The sequence below is a fragment of the Mesoplodon bidens genome (genome assembly GCF_964165515.1).
Source record: "Mesoplodon bidens genome assembly, chromosome: 2".
In the NCBI taxonomy this organism is placed as follows: Eukaryota; Metazoa; Chordata; class Mammalia; order Artiodactyla; family Ziphiidae; genus Mesoplodon; species Mesoplodon bidens.
Genome location: NC_138177.1, coordinates 169,115,811 through 169,140,628, shown reverse-complemented (window position 1 = coordinate 169,140,628; position 24,818 = coordinate 169,115,811). Strand labels below are relative to the sequence as shown.

At 49.0% G+C, this 24,818-nt stretch overlaps 1 protein-coding gene across 1 annotated transcript; it reads right to left on the bottom strand.

Annotated features, from left to right (window-relative positions):
- Nucleotides 1–237: 237 nt before the first annotated feature.
- On the bottom strand, nt 238–20,188 carry LACTBL1 (lactamase beta like 1; the record flags this gene model as incomplete). Its single annotated transcript, XM_081225365.1, has 7 exons — nt 238–1,219; nt 3,278–3,383; nt 7,708–7,946; nt 8,960–9,117; nt 11,153–11,262; nt 12,463–12,598; nt 20,168–20,188. The coding sequence occupies 7 exons, from the start codon at nt 20,186–20,188 to the stop codon at nt 238–240; spliced, it is 1,752 nt and encodes a 583-aa protein (XP_081081491.1).
- Between the last annotated feature and the right edge of the window lie 4,630 nt (nt 20,189–24,818).

Sequence of the window (24,818 nt, the reverse complement as noted above, 5' to 3'; positions counted from 1 at the left end):
AACTCGCTATTAAAGTTTCTAAATGCTCACTAAATTTCTGTAAACTCTTCCTCTCCCACGGATAACAAACAGTTCGCCACCGGCTGTGGCCCACAGACCACACTTTGAGTAGCATGGCCCTATCCCACTTTGCCAACTCTTTAGTTCTTTAATAGACATCCCTGCAGCCTTACCTTGCAGAACTAGGACGGAAAGCTGCCAGGCGAGAGAAGGGGAGACTCTGAACAGAGCCCGGGGTTACTGGGTCTTGAATACCGGCTTGCGAGACAGCCGCAACACCCGGTACGTGTTGAGGCCCGGCACGTCGAAACCGGGGGAGAGCCCGTGGTGGTCCAAGGGGTAGAAGTTGACGAGCTGCCCGTGCTGGGCCTCGAGGGACAGCCAGGAGTCACCCAGCGGCAGCGCGCACGGAAACTCGCGGGCCACATGCAGCTGGAAGACGCGGCCGCGCAGGTGGCGCAGCGCCAACGTGCGGAACGCCGGGGGCACCAGCGCCTCCACGCGGGGCCCGAACTGGCGCAGACGCAGCTCGCCCGCCGGCCCGGCGCGCACTTCGTAGAAAGTCAAATTGGCAAAGGTGAAGTAGCCGGCGAAGGGTCGCACGCTGGGCGGCGGAGCCGGGCTGAGCGTGGCCTCACGAAGGGCCCTCTCCATAGCTGGCAGGAGCACGTCATAGGCCTGAGCCACCAGGTCAGGCCCTGGCGGCCTCGGCCCCGCCAGGAGCAACACGAGGCCCAGGCGCAGCGGCGGCACCAGAGAGAAGGTGGCGGCGTAGCCGTCCAGGTCACCGTCCTTGCGCACCACGCGGTAGCCCTGCTGCGCGTGGAACTCCCACGGTGTGCCAGTCTCGTTGGCGAAGTAGGCTCCCGGGCAGGCCAGCAGCGGCGCCAGTAGTGTCTTAGCCGCGTCAGGCCGCAGAAGCCGCTGGGGCCTGCTGCCCAGGAGCACCATGGCCAGCTTGGCCAGGTCAGCAATGGTGGAGTACATCTGGCCCGATGGGCGGTACCAGCCCAGGTCGTACAGCGGCGCCGGCCGCCCGCTGCCATAAAAGCCAGCTGCCAAGCGGGCACGCACAGGAGGTGTCAGATCGAAGCCTGTGTCTTCCATCCCCAGAGGTTCCAGCACGTTCTCCAAGATCCAGTGCTGGTAGTCACCCTGGGCAGTGTGGGCTGCCAGGACATGGGCCAGAAGCGAGAAGGCCAGCGTGCTGTAATGGCATCTGGAAGAGGAGGGGTGGAAGCTAGGATGCAGCCTAGGATGGACATCTCCAGGCCCTAAATAAACCCTTCCCACCTGCTCAGACTGTCTGCAAAGCCATCAGAGTTTCATTGGACTGGCTGGACAGGGTAGGAACCTGCTTCACTGCATTGGAGATGGTCAGACCCAGCAGAGACTTCAGAGATCACTGAGTACAACTCACTATTCTACCTCTGGAAAAAAGAAGGCCCAGAGAGGAGCAGAGAATTGCCCAGGGTCACACAGCAGGTTGGAGAAGACCTAGGCTTGGCAATGCACCTGGGAAAGTGGTAAAACAAATCTTCTTGGTCCTTTACATTTTAGTATAATTTTCTTTATCAAATGGAAAACTAGAGTCTCAGACTGGTAGGGTCGGGTGGGGGGATAATGATAGTGATCATTTAGCCCATGGACAACAAATAGGAGGCAGGATTTCACCCCTTCCTTGCCAGACATAAATAATCCATAAGAAGTCTCTTTTCTTTCCCAGAGCAGATGCAGTTTCAGAATCTCTAAAATAGTGACTCAGGGGACTTCCCTGGTGGCTCATTGGTTAAGAATCTGCCTGCCAAGGCAGGGGACACGTGTTCCAGCCCTGGTCTGGGGAGATCCCACGTGCCGAGGAACACCTAAGCCCATGCACCACAACTACTGAGCCTGCGCTCTAGAGCCCGTGAGCCACAACTACTGAGCCCGTGCACCACAACTACTGAAGCCCACACACCTAGATCCCATGCTGCACAACAAGAGAAGCCCACCACAATAAGTCCGTGCACCACAAGGAAGAGTAGCCCCCGCTCGCCGCAACTAGAGAAAGCCCTTACACAGCAACGAAGGCCCAACGCAACCAAAAAATAAATAAAATAAAAAATAAAAATAAAATAAAATAGTGCCTCAGGAAGGCACAAGAATGGGTGAAAATGCACAAATCCTTTTAGATATTCCTGAACTCTAGCCCAACCTCCTTTTTCTTACAGATAAGAAAGGTAAGGTTCACAGAGGCAAATGCTTCCTCCAAGGTCACTCAGGAGGTTAGTGACAAAGCTGGAAGGAGGACTCTAGCCTACAGACGCCTAAGTTTTACCTGGATTCTTTCTTCCCTAAGAGAAGTGGGGCCTCAGGTTCAGCATTTGGAGAAACAGAGTGGCAAATTTGGAAAAAGAATACTGCCGGGGCTTCCCTGGTGGCACAGTGGTTGAGAATCTGCCTGCCAATGCAGGGGACACGGGTTTGAGCCCTGGTCTGGGAGGATCCCACATGCCGCAGAGCAACTAGGCCCGTGAGCAACAACTACTGAGCCTGCGCATCTGGAGCCTGTGCTCCGTAACAAGAGAGGCCGTGATAGAGGCAAGCGCACCACGATGAAGAGTGGCCCCTGCTTGCCACAACTAGAGAAAGCCCTCGCACAGAAACGAAGACCCAACACAGCAAAAATAAAAAAAATTTAAAAAATAAAAAGAGTACTGCCCAGGTCCTGGAAGGGGACATCTGAGCCAGGGGAGTGCCACTGTCCTCTGTCCAGCTCCACAGCCCCACTGCTCCAGAAGCTGGGCTTCTCTGTTCAGTGGCTGGCTACACCAGCTATCCACTCCCTATCTCATCAGCATCCCATTTATTTCCAGCACTTGGCAAAGTCTGTATTTATCTTGTTTATCTGTTCACTGATAAGAATGATCACCGTTCACTCAGAAGAATGCAAACTCCACGAGGAGGGACCCGGTTGGATTCGTTTGCTGCTATATCTCAGTTTAACATATTCCAAGCACAGAGTAAGTGTTCAATAAATGTTGAGCTGATTAATGGGAAAAACATGAGATTCAAACAGGACTGGATCTGGGCCCAGCTCCCTGCTGCCTTGCTCTGCCATCCCTCTATGGTCCTCAGTCCCCCCAGCTGTGGAACAGGGGTTGTCATCAGTGATCTGCGAGGTCTTTCCTGGCTCTGACCACCTAGGATGAGATGACATAGGTTCTCTCCCAGGAGGGGTATGTCACCTTGTGAGGTTCCTAACATTGGTAGGGCATCAGGGCTCACTGCTCACCTGGTTCCTGGGTCTGCCACCAGCACATCATCCTTGAGCAGGTTCAGGGCCTCCTGGGTGCTGCCCCTCCACAGCAGCGAAGTGGAACGGAGCCTTCGGGGCAGCCCTAGGGAGGAGCAGCGGTCAGACCTGCTGGGTCAGCTGATGGTGGGATGATGGGCCCTGGCTGTACCCCCTCCCCCACCTTCCATGAGTTGAGAGATAACAACAAAATCACCTTTAAAAAAAAAGCTCTAGCATGGACTCTAATCCTGCCTGTGTTTCACTGGGCAAGCCATTTAACCTCTCTGAGCCAGAGTCCCCTCATCTGTAACATGAGGGAAATAATTGCTATGTCATATGGCTGGTGTGACGATTTGGTGAAATCAAATGCTTAGCATGGTTCCTGGTCATAGTAATTGCTCAAAAAATAATTGTTATCATCAACCATAGATATTTGATTCCATAAAATTCTTGAGGTCACTGCCCAAATAGCTTTTGTGGAACTGGCTGCTCTGGCCACTTGGAATTTTCTGTTTATTGGATGTGACAAGTATTGAAAGGATCACAGGATTAGGATTCTTCCCACCCATTCACTCAACAATAGTGTTCAAGCATCTCTTTTGTGCCAAAGACTGTTCTGGGTACTGGAATTCAGTAGTGAACAAAACAAAGTCCCTGCCCATGTGGAGTCTGCATTCTAGCAGAGGAGACAGCCAAGAAGCAAATAAATATTCATGCTGTGGAAGGAAATAATTCCATGTATGAAAGGAGGGATTGTTATTTTATACAGAGTGGTCAGAGGAAGGCCTCACAGGGTAGGTGACCCTTGAGCAGGTGAGAACTCGAGGAGGTGAGGGAGAGAGCCACACAGCTCTGTGAGGAAAGAATGTCTCGAGCAGAGGAAAGAGCAGGTGCAAAGGCCCTGAGGCAGGAATCTGTTGGCATGTTTGAGGATCAGCAGGAAAGAGCCAGTGTGGCTGGCAAGGACTGAGAAAAGGGGAAACTTTGGAGGTGAGAGATATTTGGGGTGCAGGCACCAGATCCTGTAGGGTGCTATAGGCTACTGCAAGGACTTGGCCTTTTCTCTGATTGAGATGGGGCCACTGTAGGGCTTTGAGCAGAGGAGTGATGTGATCTGACATATATCAGGGTTGCTCTGGCTGCTATGTGAAAACAGACTTTGGGGGGCAATGGCAGACACCGGGAAGCCTGTAAGGAGACTTGCAAAAATCCATGTCTAAATGCTGGTGGATTGGATGAGTGAGGAGTGGTTGGATTCTGGACATATTTTGATAATGGAGCCAACGAAATTTGCTACTGGAGGGGATGTGGAGGGCGTGGGAGTGAGAGAAATTAGGGATAACTAACTCCAGGCTCTTGGCCTGAGCAGCTGGGGGATGGAGTCCCAAGTACTGGGTTTAAATTCTGACTCTAACACTTCTTGCTGTGTGGCCCAAACCATATGCTTTACCTCTCTGAGCCTCTACTTTCTCACCTTGAAGTGGGCTGAAGTACCTGCAGTGGTTTCCCTGCGAGGTGTTACAAAACTTAACTAAGAATGGATGAAAAGCTCCAAGAATGGGAGAAAGCTCTAGATTAGGGTGAAGGTCAATCATAAAAGATACTGGGAACGTATAACAGAGTCATTCAAGCAGCTGCATGCACAACTGGTGGGCTTTGGGACACGTAGGGTGAGCTTTTTTGTTTGTTTTGGGGAGGTTGCATTTTTCTTAATTTATTTATTTTTATTTATTTTTGGCTGCATTGGGTCTTCGTTGCTGCATGCAGGCTTTCTCTAGTTGCGGCGAGCGGGGGTTACTCTTCGGTGCAGTTGTGGGCTTCTCATGGCAGTGGCTTCCTCTTGTTGCAGAGCATGGGCTCTCGGTGCACAGGCTCAGTAGTTGTGGCACATGGGCTCAGTAGTTGTGACTCGCGGGCTTAGTTGCTCCGCAGCATGTGGGATCTTCCCGGACCAGGGCTCGAACCTGTGTCCCCTGCATTGGCAAGCGGATTCTTAATCACTGCGCCACCAGGGAAGCCCGTGTAGGGCGTTTTTAAACTGACCACAAACACAGAGCCCTGTGCTGGGTCCCTTGGGTACAGCTGAAGAAGAATCCACCGTGTACCCCTAGAGGGAACCCTGGGGTCAGGTTATAAACAGGAGTGTATTTAATAGGAGGCTCATGGAGCAAAAGCCTCAGAGCCTCTCACCTGTATGACGGCTTCCAAGGCCTGTATCCAAGTTTGAATTTATAATATTGTATTTTTAAAGAGGACCCCCAAATTATATCTATATCCGGCCTCCATAAGCCTAGGTCTACCCTTGGCTGTAATAACCAGAGCTACATTGACAAGCACCTGCTGTGTGCCAGGTACTCTGCTAAGTGCTTGACATTCATTAGCACATTTAATACAGCAAAATAGCATGAACCAGTCCTTTTACAGAGGAGTAAAACAAGGCTCAGAGAGGTTACATGACTTCCCCAAGATCACACAGCTGGAATTAATTTCAGTGCTCATGCCCTTAGCCACTAGGCCGCCCTCCCCCAAGGCTCTGATCCTGTCCTGCCTGGACGACTTCAGGAGGTTCCATTATCTGGCAGAGCCTCAGGTTCACCATCTGCTAATGGGAGTGCTAACCAGCCATGTCCATAGACTGAGACCTCAGGCCTGAACGCACTTTGTAAAATGGTGAAATAGTAGGCACTTATGATGGATTCCTACCATCTAGAGTTGATGGGTTGGTGACTGCAAATATGAACAATAGAAGGCATTTTGGGGTGGTGCAGCTGGTGCCTGCCTTCTCCCCCTAGGCTGGGTCAGTCACCATGCAGCACAGCCCCCCCTCCCACCCGTTCCTGCCCAATTCCTGTTCACTGGCTTTGTCTTCCAGTATCCCAGCCTGCCCTTCCCCTTCCACCATGTAGAGTTCACCTTGGCTTGTTAGCACATCTTTTATTATCATCATTATTATTATATAATTTGTTTTTAATAACTAATTCATTTACATGATTCAAAAGTCCAAAGACACCAAAGGGAATACAATGAAAAATTTTCCTCCCACTCTTCTCCCCAGCCACCAAGTTCCCCTCCCTGGAGGCAGCCCTGTGATTCAATCCCTTTCCCTTCCAAAAATATGTGATACACGTTTTTATATATATACCTGTATATATATACACACACATAATATATGTGTATATAAATATATATGTTATATAACAGGTACATTACAAATGGATTATACATATACATTCATATACATATATACATTATATGTGTATATATTATTTATTCATATGATAGCTACAATATATGCTGTTATGAGCTTTTTTACCCACTTAAGATTGTATGTGCATCTCAGTACACAAGGCACGTTATTACCCATTTTTTTAGGGCTACAGTAGTATCTGATTGTATAACTGTGTCATAGTTTATTTAGTTACTCCCCTATTTATATTTAGGTGGTTTCAATCTTTTTTTCACTATCACAAACAAGCTGTAGTGAGTAACTGTGTACATACCTCATACCGCACATGTGTGAATACATCTGTAAGAGAATTTCCTAAAAGTGTAATTGCTGAGTCAAAGGATATATACATTTTTGTGACAGGTATTACCAATTGCCCTCCACACAGGTTGCACCAATTTTTTTTTCTTTTTTTTGGCTGTGCAGCGCAGCACGTGGGATACTAGTTCCCCTACCAGGGATCAAATCTGTGCCCCCTGTAGTGGAAGCACAGAGGCTTAACCACTGGACCGCCAGGGAAGTCCCAAGTTGCACCAATTTAAATTTCCACCACTGATGTATAAGAGGGCCTATTTCACCATAACTTCACCAACTCAGTACACCCACCATTATGGCCTTTACCAATCTGATAAGAGGAAAAGGTCTCCCAGGAGATTTAATGTGCATTTATTTTGTTATGAATGAGGTTGAGCATCTTTTAATATTTTTTAATATTCTTAAGAGCCATTTATATTCCTTTTCTGTGAACTGTCTGTTCTGTTCCTATCCTTTACCCACTTTTCTGCTGGGTTCTTGGTCTTTGTAATGGTTTATATATTAAGGGAAATTAACATATAATTGTAGAATATATATTATATTCAAATTATATATAAAATATATAATTTGTAGAATTGTCAACAAATATTCACTTGTTGACTTGTTGTTGATCTAATAAGCAGATCTTGACCTGTCAGCTTGCTTTTGACCTTCCAACAGATCCTCATTTGTCCACTTGACCTAAATTCCCAGGTTTCACCTCAGCTTTTAACTCACCCGATCTTTCTACCCCTGGCTCACCACCCAGGAAGGATGAGAAGGAGCTATGGCCAGTTCAGGAAGCAGAGCAGAGAGTGGGCCCAGCCTGGCTGGATGAGAACCTGATCCTTGGTTCCCCTACCTGAAATGGTTTGGGCTGAGCTACATTAAGTTCAGAGCCACTCACCTGAGAGCTGGCTGGCCATCCTTCGGAGGGTGACGGGTGAAGGCCTTGGGGCTGGGCCCACCTCCTCCAGACCATCCATCAGGCTCTTTTGTTCGGGGGCTGATGCCATGCCCAGTGGGTTGTTAATGGTGAAGGTGCCGGCGTACCGCTCCAGAGGGTCATCTAGAGAGGCCACGATGCCCTCCTCCCACAGGCGGTACAGCATCAGCACGGGAAAGATCTTGGAGATGCTGGAGATCCTAGACAATGTGGGGGGCACAAGGGTGCAGAGGGCATCCTGTTGGCTTCACAACCCACCTCCACCCTGCACCCCCAGCCTCCAACTTTCTAGTATAATTAGGAAAGCACTGAGTCCACCCTTATTCAGTATCTCAGACAGAAATCCACCAGCCTCTGTAGAATGCCTTTGGGATGCTTGAGAACTTACCAGGGGCAGCGGGGCTGGGCCAGATGGACACTCTCGAGCACCTCTCCCATGCCAGACCCTTCATCAGGCACTTCCCTCTCTGGAACAGACCTGGGTTGGGATCCTATCTCTGCCTCTCACCAGCTGAGTTGCCTTGGGCAAGTGCTAGACCTGTCTGAGATTCAGTTTCATTGTCTGTTTTATGGGTTGTAGAAAAGATCGAACAAGACTGTGCTTGCAAAGTGCCTGGCAACACAACTGGAAGGTAGTAAGTGCCCAGTAAGTGATAACAAATATAATTGTTGCCCTGTGCCCGGCACATAGCAGGTGCAGTGTGAATGGAAGCCCTGCAGTCCTCACAGTATCTCAGGGAGCAAATGTGTTCACTTGGCACTGTGAGCTTTGAGGATCCTACAGGCAGCACCCAGGAGGGGAGACTCTGGGTGTGCAGCAGATTGTCCCAAGTTGCTTCCATCTGGGCCACCACTGCCAACTGGCAGAGACCCAGGTCGAGGGCCCAGGAACTGGTTACGGTTCTTTAGTGTCACATGGAAGGGGTGTGGGGTGGGACATAAGGGAGCCTTTTCTAGTTTGGGAGGCATTAGGATAAGGGCTCTCCAGAAGGGATTCCTTCCTGACTTGTTACCATGGTGATGTGATGTTAGACACTCACTGGTCCTCTCTGGACCTCAGTCTCCTCATCTATAAAATTGCCAAGACTTAATAAAGGGCCCTGGCAGCTAAGACCCCCAGTCATGATTCTCTTAAGTCCCCCTACCTCCTAAGTCCCCCTTGTCCTACCATCCTTCGCCCCCTCCACAAGACCCTGGTGGTCCCCCAGCTGACCGGTACATGGTGTACTCATTGGGGGGCCCAGAAGCCGGGTCTGAACCATTCTTCCTCCCGAAGTTCCCGGTCCAGAGCACAGTGTCGTTGTGGATGACAACTGCAGACATAGCAGCCAGACCTGGGGCAGACAGTGCCTGGCGCAGGATCCTGTCCACCTTGGAAGAGAAGAGCGGGTGGCTCAGAGCACAGGTGCAGAGACAGGCCCCTCTCCCCAACCACAGGCCCCATGTGGTTCTGTACACCGTGCCATTCACATACCACACCTTGTACACAGCACCCCATGCCTGACTCCCCTCCATTCTCTCCCCCTAGTGGTTGGAAGGGAGCCCAGTGAGCCTCCAGACCTCAGGTTCTCAGACCGTGTCCCATGGGGTGGGGGCCCCACCCAGCTGCAATCAGAGTAGATCCCCTGGAAACTGTTCTGTATATAAGTTTTCCTCATAAGACTTCTGTTCAAAGAAACATTTCCTTGAAAATACATAAGAGGAGGGAGGGGTTAAAACCCCTGGTCTAATCAAACCTGTGTCTGATGCCCTAAAAAACCTCTAACAGGCTGAGTCTGACCCCCTAGTGTTGGAGAATTCAGTATTTATAGAGGGCCCTTAACACTGTCTTTGAACATTTATTGAAAATACCTCATTATTTTCAATTATGTAGTATAATGATGGTGATTAACAGCTAACATTTACTGGACATTTACAACATGCCAGACACAGTATAAAATGATTTTCATACATTGTCTCACTTAATCCTCATAAGTCATTGCTGATTTCTCCCCATTTTACAGGTGAGAAAATTTGAGATATGAAGTGACTTGCCCCAGTGGTTAATGGCTAGTGGAATCAGGATTAGAACCCTAGGCTAACTCCAGCACCTCCTTGCCAAGAGATTTTACATTACCTGAATTGAGCTCAGTCTACCTGTAGTTTCCACCCCTGCACTAACTTTGCCTCTCTGAGCCTCAGTTTCCTCCTCTTTAGCTAGGGATTCACAAGGCGGTAACATAGAGAAGTGAGCACAGTGCGTGGCATGCACCAGGTGCTCACTAGAAGGCTGCTATGGTTATTATTGTTGCTTTATGTTTTTTAAATTACTCTGACCCCTGGGAGCCAAATAGCACGCTTCTGCTCTCTCTCCTTCACAAAAGCTTTTTGTGTATTTGCAGGCAGTGATTATGTCTCTCTGCACTGGCCCACGCCTGCTCTTATGTGGACACATCACCCTCCTTCCCTTCAGCTGTTCCTCGGATGAAGTTTCAAACCATCTCCCATCACCACCACCAGGCTGCTGCACATACACTTCTGATCTGTGTGTCTCCTAAGGTGAGTGACCCAAGTGGGTAGGGTCTGAATGGCAGAATGGCACAAACAAGAGCTGGCTGACAGCCCCCTCTAGTGTTAAGCCATTCTGCAATGGTAAAAGTTGTGTTGTGGGGTCTTTAATAATCTTTCAATGGCCTCTGTGATCCTCTCCCATCTCATCTTTCTCCACCCCCACTTATGGCCCCACCAGACTGAATTTCCTCTCTGTATATGCCTCATACTGACTCTGCTGCCTCTGGGCCTTTGCACACGCTGTTCCCTCTATCTAAAGCACACCTTTCACACCCCCAAGCTCCCTCATTATACACACACATATCCTCTGGGTATCTACTCCTTGTTCACCTCTCAGTTTAGACACCACTTCCTCCAGAAGCCTTCCCTGACCCCAAGTCCAGTTCCTTTGTGTCACCATGTACCCTAAACTTTCTCTAACCTCACTCTTATCCCTGTTTACTATCTTGACTGTTCCAAGACTAGTAGCTTCTTGAGAGCAGGACAGTATCTTCTCCTGCCATAACCCTGGTGTGTAGCGCAGAGTAAGTGCTCAAGAATTATATGTTGGGAGGCATGCCTGGTGGTCCAGTGGCTAAGACTCTGCACTCCCAATGCAGGGGGCCTGGGTTCGATCACTGGTCAGGGAACTAGATCCCACACGCTGCAACTAAAGATCCCGCATGCATGCCACAGCGAAGATCCCGTGTGCCACTACTAAGACCCAGTGCAGCCAAATAAATAAATTAATTAAAAAAAAGAAGAATTATATGTTGAATGAATGAATGAATGCCACTACCAGCGCAGAGGATGTGCCCTCCCCTTCATCAACCGGGCCTAGCCCACGCAGCCAGTTCTCTCCTGGGTCATCACTGACCTTTTTCAGGGCCTCCTTCAACACGGGGAGGGGGTGGGCCAGGGGCACAGGCTCAGGGTGCTGGGGACACATCCTCATGGGGGCAGAAGTCACCTCTGGTCCCAAGGAACCTGGAGGGAACATCACATGGTGAGTGGAGGTCAGAGATCAGGTTAGTAGTCTAGGGGCCATCGCCCACTGGGTCTTCTCCCACTTCTGGGTGATCTTAGGAGGCAGTGGAAGGTTTAGAGAAGAGTGGTTCTTGTACTCTTGGGGGGTGCTCACACCCTTACCACCCCACACTGTCCTTAGAGGATGCAGGGAGGTCTGGAGGCCGTTGTGATGGTCTCACAGGCTGAATCCTGCCCTGCCCAGGTCCACACCTTCCCCCTACGGTTCCAAGAAAGCCACACACCTGGACAAAAGTAGGATGGGACTCAAACCCTAATGCCCGGATGCAAGCTCTGGGGATGAAATGAGTTGCTCCTGGTGGTTTAAGCCTGAAGCCTGAGTGGGGCCCTGAGTCCACTTCTCCACCCAAATATATAATCAGAACTGGAGAAAGGGGAACAGTAGAGATGTGGCTGAGCCTGCCCCACAGAGCTGGAACTTGTCTAAGTCTTCTGACCACATGGAGGGAGGAAGCTCGTCATGCGAAGAGAGAAGGGCTACCAACAGGCACCTGTGGCCTGACTGGTGTCTCGAAGGCCGAGCAGCAGGTAGTGAGTGCGGGACTCTGCTGTCTCCTCTTGGGCATGCTCTGCCCTTTGCCCCTGGCTGCCCGTGGCTGGTGTCTTGTGGTGAGGCTGTGCCAGCTGGGAGGGCCGGCCCTAGGGCATGAGCCTGGCGTTACCAGCAGTGGTGGTTCATTTGCTGAGCCTTGACCAGCCCAGGATGGAGAGACCAAGAAATGGCAGCTGCTGTCCATGGACACGTGGACATGTTCCTCCCAGGGTCTTAGATATAGCTGGGGCAGTGCCTTTAAAGGGAGGTAGGGCCTGGAGATCCCACCTTGGGGGCCAAAGGAAGAGCAAGAGAAACACTGTTTGCACTTTTGGGGGGACCCTGAGTTTCACCCCTGAAGTCGGCGGCTTAAGGAACCCCCAGTGGTATTAGATCCTCAGTTACTACAGAAGGGCATCGAGGCGCAGAGGGGTCACATGACTGGCCTGAAGATGCACAGTTAGTGAGAGCTGCAGTCAGAATGGATGCCAGAGCTTCTGAGTCTGAATCTTATGGTCCTCCCTCCTGCCTCAGATCAGGAGTGGCAGCTCAAAGCCCACGGGGACCTCCGGGGATGGGGGGAAACTCAAGGATGTTCCTGCACTCACCGGTCTTCAGCTTGGGGAGGTAATACTGCCACAGGAAGCAGCCAGTCATGAGCACAGAGAGCACGAAGAAGAAGCTGCAGGAAACCGGGAAGAGCCACTTCTTTTTCACTTTCAGCAGGCTGAGCTGCCGGCCAGCCTGCAAGGGGAAGGACAAGGCACACCCCCAAGGGGGTCAGCAAGAGGGAGGAGAGAGGGACCCCTGCCCTGGCCCCTCCTATGCCTTAGGTTCCCCCAGACATCAGGAGAGCCCACAGCTTGGGGTAAGTTTCACACCTGTAAAACCAAGGGCCTTCCCAGTATTGCCCCTTCAACAGCTCTGCCCCATAGGTACCTCTGCACCTCTGTGCCTTTGCATAGCCTGTTCCCTCTGCTGGGTGTGCCCTCTCTCTCCTATGTACTTAGTGGAACATCTAAGACCAGCTGAAATGCCACCTCCTCCATGAAGCCTTCCCCAACTCTCCTCACCCAAGTCCCGAACAGGGCACTAGGCACAAGCCTCCGTTGTGGTGCAAATCCAGCTTTCTCTCTAATACAGTTGTTCTACAACTGTTAGCTGATCCACCTCACGGAGTGTGAGTTCTCCAGGGGAGAGGCCACTTCCTCACTCTCTGTCCTCCACGGCCTCTGGTTTATCCTGGTTGCTCGGTACATGTTGTGGGTCCTGAGAACACAGGACAAGTCTCCCCAGGAGACTCGCTTCGACCCATGCCTCGCCAAACACCCGCTTTCCCAAGCCTCCACCAGCGGTGTGTTCTTGCAGCGGGCCTGCGTAAGGCTCCCAGTGTGTGACTGGTGTCTCCCAGCTGTGGCTGGTCTCATCGCCACGCCCCCCATGTTTCTCTGCCAAGTGAGTATAAAAACCGTTGCAGTGAAAAGGACCTGCCTGGAGAGCTCAAGAAAGGGTGGAGCTCAGAGAAATGGGGCCTTTTCCTCAGACAGGTGCGGGGGCTGAGCAAGTGCAGCTTGGGAGGTGGGCGAGGGCAGGAAGCAGGGAGCATAAGACTACGAGACCAAGGCCTAAAGTCCAAGAGAGGGAGGAGGAAGAGGCCGCGTGGGGAGGTGGCAAGGGATCTAAAGAGAGAGTGTGTGTGGCAACCTGGCCCCCAAGAAGAACCGTGTATTCCCTCACAGCCAACTTAGAATCCTGGAAACACAGTACCACCTCCAGTTAGTGTCCCAGACACGGCGCTAAAAGCCTTTTAAGAGGCGCATCATGGCACCCTGTGAGGTAGGTGCCCTTAGTGCCCTGATGTTACAGATGAGGCTCAGAGAAGTTAAGTGACTTGCCCAGGGTCACACAGCTAGTTGCACAGCTAGCATTTGATCTCTGTCTCTGGCCTGCTCAACCAAAGTTCTGGAAGAGCCTTCACAGTCATTTGTTGAATTTTCTCATTTCCAGGTCGGCAAACTGAAGTTACAGGAAGGAAAGGACTTGTCTAAAAAATAATAAACATCATATGTTGAGTGCCAGGTTTAAGCCTGGCCCTGTGCTATTCACATAACAGGTATTATCTTACGACATTTCATAGTCTGTTCATGAAGCTGGTTTGGGAACTTTCATTTTAGAGGTGATAAAATGAGGCTCACAGAGGTTAGGTGACTTGCTCAAGGTCACAGAGCAAGGCAGTGGCAAAGCTGGGATTCAGATCCAATCTGCCTGACTCTCCACCTTTATGTCTTCATGTGTCATGTCTCTTTTGAACTATCTTCATTGCTGCTGTAACCTAAATTGTGATGTGAAAGGACTCTTCCCTGGTCTCCCCTAATCCTTCTCTGTCCCTCCTAGAGGGCCTGCAGAATGAGAGAACTGGGAAGGAATTCAAGATTCAGGACCCTTGTCCCAGGATTGAGGGCCCTGTTTCATTTATTCATCCTTTCAACAACTCTATATTGAGCATCTACTAGATGAGAGGCACTGTTCCAGGCCCTGGGGGCTCAGCAGTGTACCAGTATCAGAATTCCTGCCCTCGGGGAGCTAGCATGCTGGTGTTTAAGACCTAGCTCTCCTGGCCAGCCCAACTCTGCACAATCTCTCTGCTGTGCTCAGTGGCTGACCTGTGCTCAGGGCGTGGTGAGGATTTGCTGAGTGAGTGGGTGAGAGTAGTACAGATCATCGAAGAGTGAGAGTCAGCCAGCTGCTGGAGAGCTGGGTCTCAAACTCGGGCCTCTGAAATGTTCAGTCACAGAAGATACCCTTGCAAAGCAAAACCCACGTTCAAATCCAGGATACATCACCCAAAGACCCATAAAACCTTTGGCAACTCCCAGTTTCTTCATTTTTAAAGTAGGAAAGGTAATACCCTTGCAAAGTTGTTTTGAGACAAAAAACATAGAAAGCACCTATGTGAGGGGCAATATTCTAAGGACTTTAATGTATATTATGCACATTAAATCATTTAACTCTCACAATATCCCATGAGACAGTATTATTATTACCACTAGTTTACAAGTGAGGAAGCTGAGTGTCATATATGCTAAGCCATTTACCCAAAACCACACAGTATTATGTGGCAGAACTGGACCTTGAACCCATACAGGGTGGCTCCAGAATCTGACATCTTTAACCACTAGGCTATCTCTACTGACCCTGGTGAATGAGATGACATATGCTCACACAAAAATGTGTACTTGAATGTCCATAGCAACATTATCATAATAGCAAAAAAGTGGAAACAAACCAAATGTCTATCAAATGATGAATGGGTAATCAAAATGTGGTATATCCAGTGGAATATTATTTGGCCATAAGAAGGAATGAAGTAGTACAACATGGACGAACCTTGAAAACATGGTAAATCCAGCCACAAAAGGCCACATGTTATATGACTCCATTTATATTAAATGTCCAGAATAGGCAAATCCATAGAGACAGAAAGTAGATTAGTGGATGCCAGTGGCTGGAGGTATAGGGGAATGGGCAGTGACTGCTAAGGGGTAGTTTTCTTTTGGGGGGTAATGAAAATATTCTAAAATTGATTGTGGTGCTGGTTATACAACATTGTGAATATGCTAGAAACCACAGAATTCTACACAAAATTGGTGAATGTTATGGTATGTGAATTATATCACAATAATGATTTTTTATAATAGTACCTACTTGTATTCAGTTGCAAGGATTAAATGAGTTAATATTTATAAATCACTTAGAACAGTGCTGGGCACATGGTAAACACTATATAATGCATTAGCTATAATTGAATGCCTACAATGTGCTAGGCACTGAGCCAGGTATTAGAGATATACTGATAAACAGGGAAAAAATGTTTCATACCCTATTGGGGATTACACTTTTCGGAGGAGGTGGGTATTAACCAAATCTTGCATTCACTATTCTTTCCCCATCTCCCTTTCCAAGGGCTCCTCCTTCCCCTCTGTCCTACAAACATAGTGTACCTGGCTTCCCTCCTCCTCTTTCCTCAGTACACACACAATCCCTAGGTGACAAATTACCAAATCAGAAGTGGAAGAGGGCTACCACTACAGATCCTACAGGAAAGTATTGTGAACAATGTTATGCCAATCCATTTGACAATTTAAATGACACGGACAAATTTCTTGAAAGACGTAATTTCCCCAGGTGATCTCAAGGCACAAGGATACCAGCCATGTGCTAATGATTACTGATTCTACAGCTTCTGCCCAGCTCTCTCCCCTGAACTTGAGACTACCATTTTCAACTGCCTACCAGATATTTCCACCTGGAAGTCCCCACACCTCTGAAACCAACATACAGGGCAAAACTTGTTTATCTTCCCTCCTCCTCCTTCTCTAATATTTTCAACATCACTTTATGGCACCTGCTTCCACCAAGTCACACAAGCTAGAAATTTCAGGGTCTTCCCCTGGTCCCTCCTTGCCCCTCAATCCCCACCCCCAGCCATTCACCAAGCCCTGCTGGCCTGTTAAGTTCATGAAATATTTCAAGCATAGAGAAGAATAGATGGAGAATATAATGAGCACCCACCATCCAACTTTGTTAAATCTTAACATTTTACCGTATTTTCCTCATATTTAAAAAATACTAGGGATTTCACTGGTGGTCCAATGATTAAGACTCCGTGCTCCCAGTGCAGGGGGCCTGGGTTCGATCCCTGGTCAGGGAACTAGATCCCACATGCCACAACTAAAAATCCCACGTGCTGCAACCAAAGATGCTGCGTGCTGCAACCAAAAAAAGGAAAAAACAAATCCTGCGTGACACAACTAAAGACCTGGTGCAGCCAAATAAATAAAATTTTTAAATAATAAAAGATTTTAAAAATTAAAAATACTATGTTACTTATTTAGTCTGTTGTCTATTCATCCCATCCCATTAGAAAACAGGGACTTTTTTGGTTTCATTCACTGTACTATTCCCAGTGACTAGAACAGTCCCTGGAACATAGCAGTCCCTAATAAATATTTGTTAAATGAATGAATGCATGAAAATAAAACATTCTAGGTAGAGTTGAAGCCCTCTGTCCCCTTTGCAAATCTCAATCTTCTCCCCCCTCCCCACATGTGGCACCCATTCTGATCTTGGTGTTTACCATTATCATGCATGTTTTTATTCCTTTACTATGTGTTTATGGATCCATAAGCAACACATAGTATTGTTTTTCACATTTTAAAACTTAAATAAATGATATCCTACTGTATTATCCTCCTTCAACTTACTTTTTTTCCAATTTGATATATGTAGTTCTGGATTATCCATTTTAACTTCTATAGAGTATGCTGGGTATGACTATACTTCATAGTGTAATAGTTAGAGCATGGACTCTGGGGCCAGGCTGCCTTAAAGACGTGAGTATTTTATACATTTGAGTTGGGAGTGAAATATCTGGGTGGTAAGATATGGCCATCTTCAGCTTAACCAGATACTGTCCAGTTGCTCTCCAAAGTTGTTCCAATTTATACTTTCACCACCTGTGATTCTCATTCCTCCTTTTAGTTTGCATTTTCTTGATTACTGATAAGGCAGTGAGTGTCTCCAGCACCAAGATCTTGGCTTTGATGCCTGCAACACCTGGCACTCCACCTGGCTCTGGCAGGTTCTCAGGAAGTATATTTTGAACTTTATGTTGTCCTGCAAGTTGAAAGACTTGGGTTCAAATCTCAGCCCTACCTCCTGAGTCAGTTATAACTCTGGACAAGTCCCTTCCCCTCTCTGAACCGCCACTTCTTTAACTGTTGGAGAGGGCTGGGTTATTTACAAAGAGTTTACTTTTACATCTGGAAACCTCATTTGACTTCAAAAGTATCTTCCAGCTCTAGAATTTAGGGTTCACATTAAAGCCATTCTTTTTTTTGTTTTGTTTTGTTTTTGTTTTTGTTTTGCGGTACGTGGGCCTCTCACTGTTGTGGTTTCTCCCGCTGCGAAGCACAGGCTACGGAGCACAGGCTCCGGACACGCAGGTTCAGTGGCCATGGCTCACGGGCCCAGCTGCTCCACGGCATGTGGGATCCTCCCGGACTGGGGCACGAACCCACGTCCCCTGCATTGGCAGGCGGACTCTCAACCACTGCGCCACCTGGGAAGCCCTAAAGCCATTCTTTATTCATAATTTCTAAAGATCGGAAAAGTCCCTCAACTGGTGAATGAATAGACAAACTATGGTACATCCACGCAATGGAATACTACTCAGCAATGTAGAGGAACAAATTATTGATATACTCAATCATATGGATGAATTTTAAATACATTATACTAAGTGAAAGAAGCCAGACTCAAACGGCTACAGACCATAGGGATTTTCCTGGTGGTCCAGTGGCTAAGACTCTGCACTCCCAATGCAGGGGGCTCAGGTCAGGGAACTAGATCCCACTTGCCACAACTAAGAGTTCTCATACCGAAACTGAAGATCCCACATGCCACAACTAAAGATCCCACATGCCTCAACTAAAGATCCGGCATGCAGCAACGAAGATCTGGCATGCCACTACGAAGATGTGGCCCGCAGCAACAAAGATCCCATGTGCTGGAATTAAGACCCAGTGCAGCCAAATAGATAAACAAATAAATTTAAGAAACATTTTTTTTAAAAAGGCTACAGACTTTATAATTCCATTTTCATAACACTCTGGACAAGGCAAAACTTCAAGGACAGAAAACAAATCAATGGCCACCTGGGAGTAGGGATGGTATAGACTACAACAGGGCAGAAGGGAATTTGGGAAGGTGATGAAACTGTTCTCTATCCTGATTGTGATGGTGGTTACAGGGCCATATGTATTTGTCAAAACACATGGAGCTGTACACCTAAAAGAGTGAATTTTAATGCATATAAACTGTACTTCAGGTTTTTTTAAACGAAGCCATTAAAGATCCCGAGAGCATTAGGTTGTCTCCACCTGGGTGTCAGAGGAGTAACACCAGACACAAGTCTGTGCCTCAGCCGCAGGAGTGAATGGGGAGGCTCTCTGGCATTGCCGTGGGTTTGTGTGGGAGGGGAGTAAGAAGGTGCCCCTCTCTGAGCATGAGCAAAGGGCCACTGGGGCAAGCCCTGTGAGGGTGCCCTAGTCGAGGGCAGCCTGATCTCACTTAACAAGTACCTGTGGCACAGCATCATCCTCTCATTTTCAGGAGCAGAATGAAATTCACAGATATTCGATGACTCAATGAGGTCATGGGCAGTGGATGATGGAGCTGGGATTCTAGCCCTGTCTATGCATCCCCCCACCCCAACATGTGACTGGGTTCTCTGAATCCCCAATGTGCAGCCCTCCTCTGGGGCCCAGCCTCATCTCGTGTCTGTCTCCAGTCTCAGAATTTATTCCAATAGACACAAAGGTGGGGTCAGTATTTAATGTCGAAGGTGCTCACCAGCTGCTCACATTGACACTTGCAGATGTCACTTGGCATCTCTCCCCTCTCTCTTCCCAGCTGGAAAACGCTGGCGGAGGGGTTGCTCAGGGAGATCCAGGCTCTCCCAAACCCCACCCATAACGCGGGCCACCCAGCTCCTTCCCCTGGTGGTCTGCAGCCCAGAAACCTTCACCTTTTTTCTCCCGACTGGCCACTCTGGGACAGCACTCCCTGTCCAGTCATTCATTCAGAATACAATCTCCAGGATCTGGCTGTGTGCTGGGCACAGTGCTACGCCCTTTGGCTAACATCTGTCCCTCATGGAGCCGGCAGGATGGTGAAGAGGTCAGACACAAGGGCTCTGGGGCCTGGGACTTGATTCTGGCTGTGCCCTTATTAGTTGTGGACCAATGACTTCCCCTCTTTGAGTCTCAGTTTCCTTGTCTGTATAATGGGAATGGCCATCATTCCTACACCTCATAGAATTTAGATGAGGGTAAATGAGAAAATGCATGCAAAGCCCTTTGAAACTAGCTACTCACAGACTGGTAGCTAGTGTGGTCATAATAATTTCTCTGGGAGAGAGATGTAAACCGATCATGTCAGAGGACTCTGGGGGCTCTGAGGTACCCATGAGCTCAGCCTCGGGGTGGGAGGGGGAGGAAAGCTTCATTGAACAGGTAGTTGGTGATGAGTTGGGGGCACTCCAGTCAGGGCCCTTGAGACAGAAAAAAGAAGAGGATCTGTTTCTGGTGTGTTTTGAGAATTTGATGAGTTAATACACAGCAAACACTTGAAATGGTTCCTGGCCTGCGGTACAAACTCTAGAAACGTTAGTGATGACAATGAAGGTGATAGAGGGGTGATTTATGATTTAGGTCAATGTTTGAAGCAAGCCTTTGTGGGGCTATGCCTCACCTGGGTCTTCATTCTCTCCATGGTGTGGAAGATTCCAGCCCCTTGAGGAGTCAGCTCTATAGCCCAGGAGACCCTGTGAACAGGAAACTGAGTCAGTGCAGTGAAGGCAAAGAGAGGTCCTGGAGGCTGGAAAAGAGAGGAGGGGGCTGGAGAAATGCAAGAAGACAAGGATGGGGGATTTGCACCCAGAAGTCCTCGCTGTTTCCCAGACACTAATGCATCTTCCCATGTTGTTTCCCCATCAGACTATGAGGTTTTCTAGGGTAGGGACGATGTCTCCATTTCATGAAGCTCCACCTCAAAGGCAAGGGGAAACAAACTCAAAAAAACCCCAACTGTACAGGTCTGCCCAGTCTGTCCTGATTTCAGCACTCAAGGTCCCAGACCCCTCAGTCCAGGGGAAACTGGGACAATTGGTCACCCTCCCTGCCATTGCCTCTGCTTCCAGCTCCTCCTCCTTCTTCAAGCCTCAGAAACAACCCTGTCAGACCCGTGGGTGCTTGGTCCCAACTCACCCTCTTCTGGAAGACTCAGGAAGGACGGGGCAAATCAGACCCAACCATGGTTGGCCAGTGCCTCTGGGAGCCCCCGTGTTCCAGGGGACAGGAATGACATCCTGGGTTCTGAGGCGCAGGCTTCACCCAGGCTCCCCAGGGGCTGGCAGATGTGGTGCCTGATTTCCCAGCGCTAATCCCTCCGTGTGTCTTACGCCATAGGGATTAGTTGCTGGGGTCCCCGAGCAGCCGGGAGGGGGGCACATCTGTCAGGGGGACTGTGTGGTGCCACGTGACCCAAAATGCTCCAGGCTAGCGGGCAAATGTATGCTCTCTCCAGAAGGAGTGTCTGCCAAGCCCAGTGTGCGTAGGAGAGATGATGGGAACTGCCAGGAAACAGCCTCGGCCCGACCCACAGGCCTCCCAGTCCTGCCATCCCCCACACCAGCTCCTCAGCTACCTCTGAGGAGCCCTGGGCTCCAAAGAACACAGTTTGAAGACCACTGGGGTCAGCCTAGTTGTTACATATTAGGATAACTCGGTTCAAATCCCAGTTCTGTAACTACCTGTGTAGCCTTGGGCAAGTCAGGCCCTCTTTGATTTTTCATCTATAAAATGGGGATGATATCTATGTTATTGTGAGGATTAAACTGCAATGTGTATGCAAAGCAGGTAGCCCAGGACCTGGAACCTAGTAAGGGTTCTGTTAAGGTTAGCTTCTTTTTATTTTATTTATTTATTTATTTATTGACTGCGTTGGGTCTTCGTTGCTGCGCACGGGCTTTCTCTAGTTGCGGCGAGCGGGGGCTACTCTTCGTTGTGGTGTGCAGGCTTCTCATTGCAGTGGCTTCTCTTGTTGCGGAACCTGGGCTCTAGGAGCACGGGCCTCAGCAGTTGCAGCATGCAGGCTCAGTAGTTGTGGCTCGTGGGCTCTAGAGCACAAGCTCAGTAGTTGTGGCTCACAGGCTTGGTGGCTCCGCGGCATGTGGGATCTTCCCAGACCAGGGCTCAAACCCGTGTCCCCTGCCTTGGCAGGAAGATTCTTAACCACTGCACCACCAGGGAAGTCCCAAGGTTAGCTTCTTTTTATAACTTGGGTTTTATGCCACAACTTTAGAAAGTCACTATCCACTGATTTTAGTTGGCACAAAAGAGAAAATATATTTGCCTTCTTGGCACCAGATATGGCTGCACATTGGAATTACCTGGCGAGCTTGTAAAAACCACTAGTCTGGATCCCACCACCCCAGAGGTCCCCAGGGGTGCAGCCCAGGGCATCACGATTTTTTGAAAACTCCTCAGTGTGTGGTTAAGGTTAAGAATCATTGCCCCAGACCACTGTGTTTCCATCTCATTCTAAATGAATGTAGGAATAGCCTGGGGATCAAGTTAAACTGCAGGTTCTGAGTCAGTGGGTTAGGGTGGGACTTGAGAGTCCATTTCAAACAACTCCATCCTGGTTTGTGGACCACAGTTTGAGGAGCAAGCCTCCTCTGCAATTCAAGGACTGCGCCAGGTTCTACTTCATTATCTCAATAGAACATCACAATTGCCTCCCAGCCACCCTGTGGCTTGAATTATTCTATTTTGCTTTATGCTCAGGGTCAAGTATGTGAATGGTGGAGGCAAGACTTCTGAATCTTTTTTTGTGTGTGTGGCTGTGTTGGGTCTTCGTTCCTGCACGTGGGCTTTTTCTTTTTCTCTAGTTGCGGTGAGCGGGGGCTACTCTTCATTGTGGTGCGCGGGCTTCTCATTGCCGTGGCTTCTCTTGTTGCAGAGCACGGGCTCTAGGCACGCAGGCTTCAGAAGTTGTGGCACGCAGGCTCAGTAGTTGTGGCTCGCGGGCTCTAGAGCACAGGCTCAGTAGTTGTGGCGCACGAGCTTAGTTGCTCCACGGCATGTGGGATCTTCCCCAACCAGGGCTTGAACCCGTGTCCCTTGCATTGGCAGGCGGATTCTTAACCACTGAGCCACCAAGAAAGCCCAGACTTCTGGATCTTATTCTGTATCCCCCAAGGCCAAAAATCTGGGCTGACCCGGAAAAGGGGCGTGATAAATTAGAGAAAGAAGAGATCTGAGGAATTTTGTCCAAGCTCCACATTGTATGGCTGGTGAAAGAGACTGTGAGAGGGGAGATGAATTGCCAAGGTCACACAGAAAACTTAGTGACAGCAATGGAACTGGAACCCAGGTTTTCTTTCCCATTGTAGCTGGCTGCTTTGTTCATCTTTAGTGAGGCTCTGAGCAGGCTGGGCAGCCTGCCTCTGGGTCACAGATTGAATGCAGTGTGCCCCATATAGATGTTTACTGCCTTCTGTGTTACCCCCTGTGGTCTTCACAACAATCCCACGAAGCAGGTTTTATTCTGTCCCCCTTTGACAGTGAGGAAACTGAAGCTCTGAGAAGTGAAGTCCCCCGGAAGTGGCAGCACTGGGATTCCAACCCACAAGTCCTCTCTGCTTCCCAGACACTAATGCGTCTCCCATGTTGTTTCCCCATCAGACTATAAGGTTTTCTAGGGTAAAGACCACGTCTCATTCTGGTTTGTGCTGCCAAACCAGGGCTAAATATCTGAATCAGTTAATCCACTCCAGGGTTCTGCATCTCTGCTGACAAGGACCCTCACCCCCAGGACACCAGCTCCTCTCTGGGAGTTCCTCCCTTGCCCCTTTCCCCAGCCCCAATGCAGCCATTTCTCTCCACCCAGACCAGCCCCTGCACTACCAAATTTAGCCTGACCAGAATCCATATCATGTCATAGAGGACAATGGCCACACAGTGGCACCAGATGCCCACATGTAAAAGCTTCCAGCCTCCTGGAAAGGATCATTTATTTAATCACGGAATGCTTCTCTCTCTCTAGGCATTTGTCCAAGGGCTTTCCATCCATGCACCAAGATAATCCCCGCAACAACCCCATGCATTCATTCTCCCTATAGATGAGAGATCATATTAGTCATTTGCTTAAATAACCTTCCAAGGCTGTCCACTGCTCTACAGAAAAATCCAAATTCTTACCTGCATAGTCTAACCCTACCCGCTGGACCCTTGAGTCAGACTGCTGGGATTCAAAACCCAGCTCCACCACTTATTATTTATGTGACCTTGGTCAGACTTCTTGGCTTCTCTTGGACCTCAATGTGCTGATCTGTAAAATAGGGTAATGAAATAGAACCTACCCCCTTGGGGTGAGAGTGAGGATTACATGAGATAAGACACCTAAAGCACACAGTAAGTGCACACAGTAACCACTCTGATTACCATTAGACTTGGAGGGCTCCCCCTCACAATCCCATGAATCTCTCCTCTCTTCCCTTTTCTCCATCTCTCCTTCTCCCCACTTTTTTTTTCTACTTTTACTCTCTCCCCTGCCTCTCCACCTATTCTAGCAGGGACAGCATGTTAAATAGTATATTAGAAAGCAATACATGCTATGGAAAAATAAGTAGAGCCAAGTAAGGGGAGGTAGATTATAGTACTAAACTGGGCGGTCAGGATGGCCTCCTTGAGAAAGAAATGTTTAGCAAATCACCTAAGGGAAGTAAGGGAGTTAGGTATACGGACAACAGAGGAAGAGAGTCCATGGTAGGGTCTTAGGGTGAGAGTGTACAGAAAAGCAAAGAGGCCAGTGGCTGATTAAGTGAGGGACAGAGTAGAGGCAAGGTGGGAAAGGTAGCTGGGGAGCTAGGTCATGGAGAACCTCCCAGGCCACAGGAGGGACTATGATTCTCACGCTGAGGGAGGTGGGAGCTGTTGCAGAGTCTGGAGCAGAGTGGCATGACCTGACTTTTTTTTTTTTTTTTTAATAAATGTATTTATTTATTTATTTTTGACTGCGTTGGATCTTCGTTGCTGTGCACGGGCTTTCTCTAGTTGCAGCGAGCGGGGGTTACTCTTCGCTGTGGTGCGCGGGCTTCTCATTGCGGTGGCTTCGTGTTGTGGAGCATGGGCTCTGGGCATGTGGGCTTCAGTAGTTGTGGCACACGGGCTCAGTAGTTGTGGTTCGCGGGCTCTAGAGCACAGACTCAGTAGTTGTGGCACACGGGCTTAGTTGCTCTGCGGCATGTGGGATCTTCCCAGAGCAGGGCTCAAACCCGTGTCCCCTGCATTGGCAAGCAGATTCTTAACCACTGCACCACCAGGGAAGACATGACACA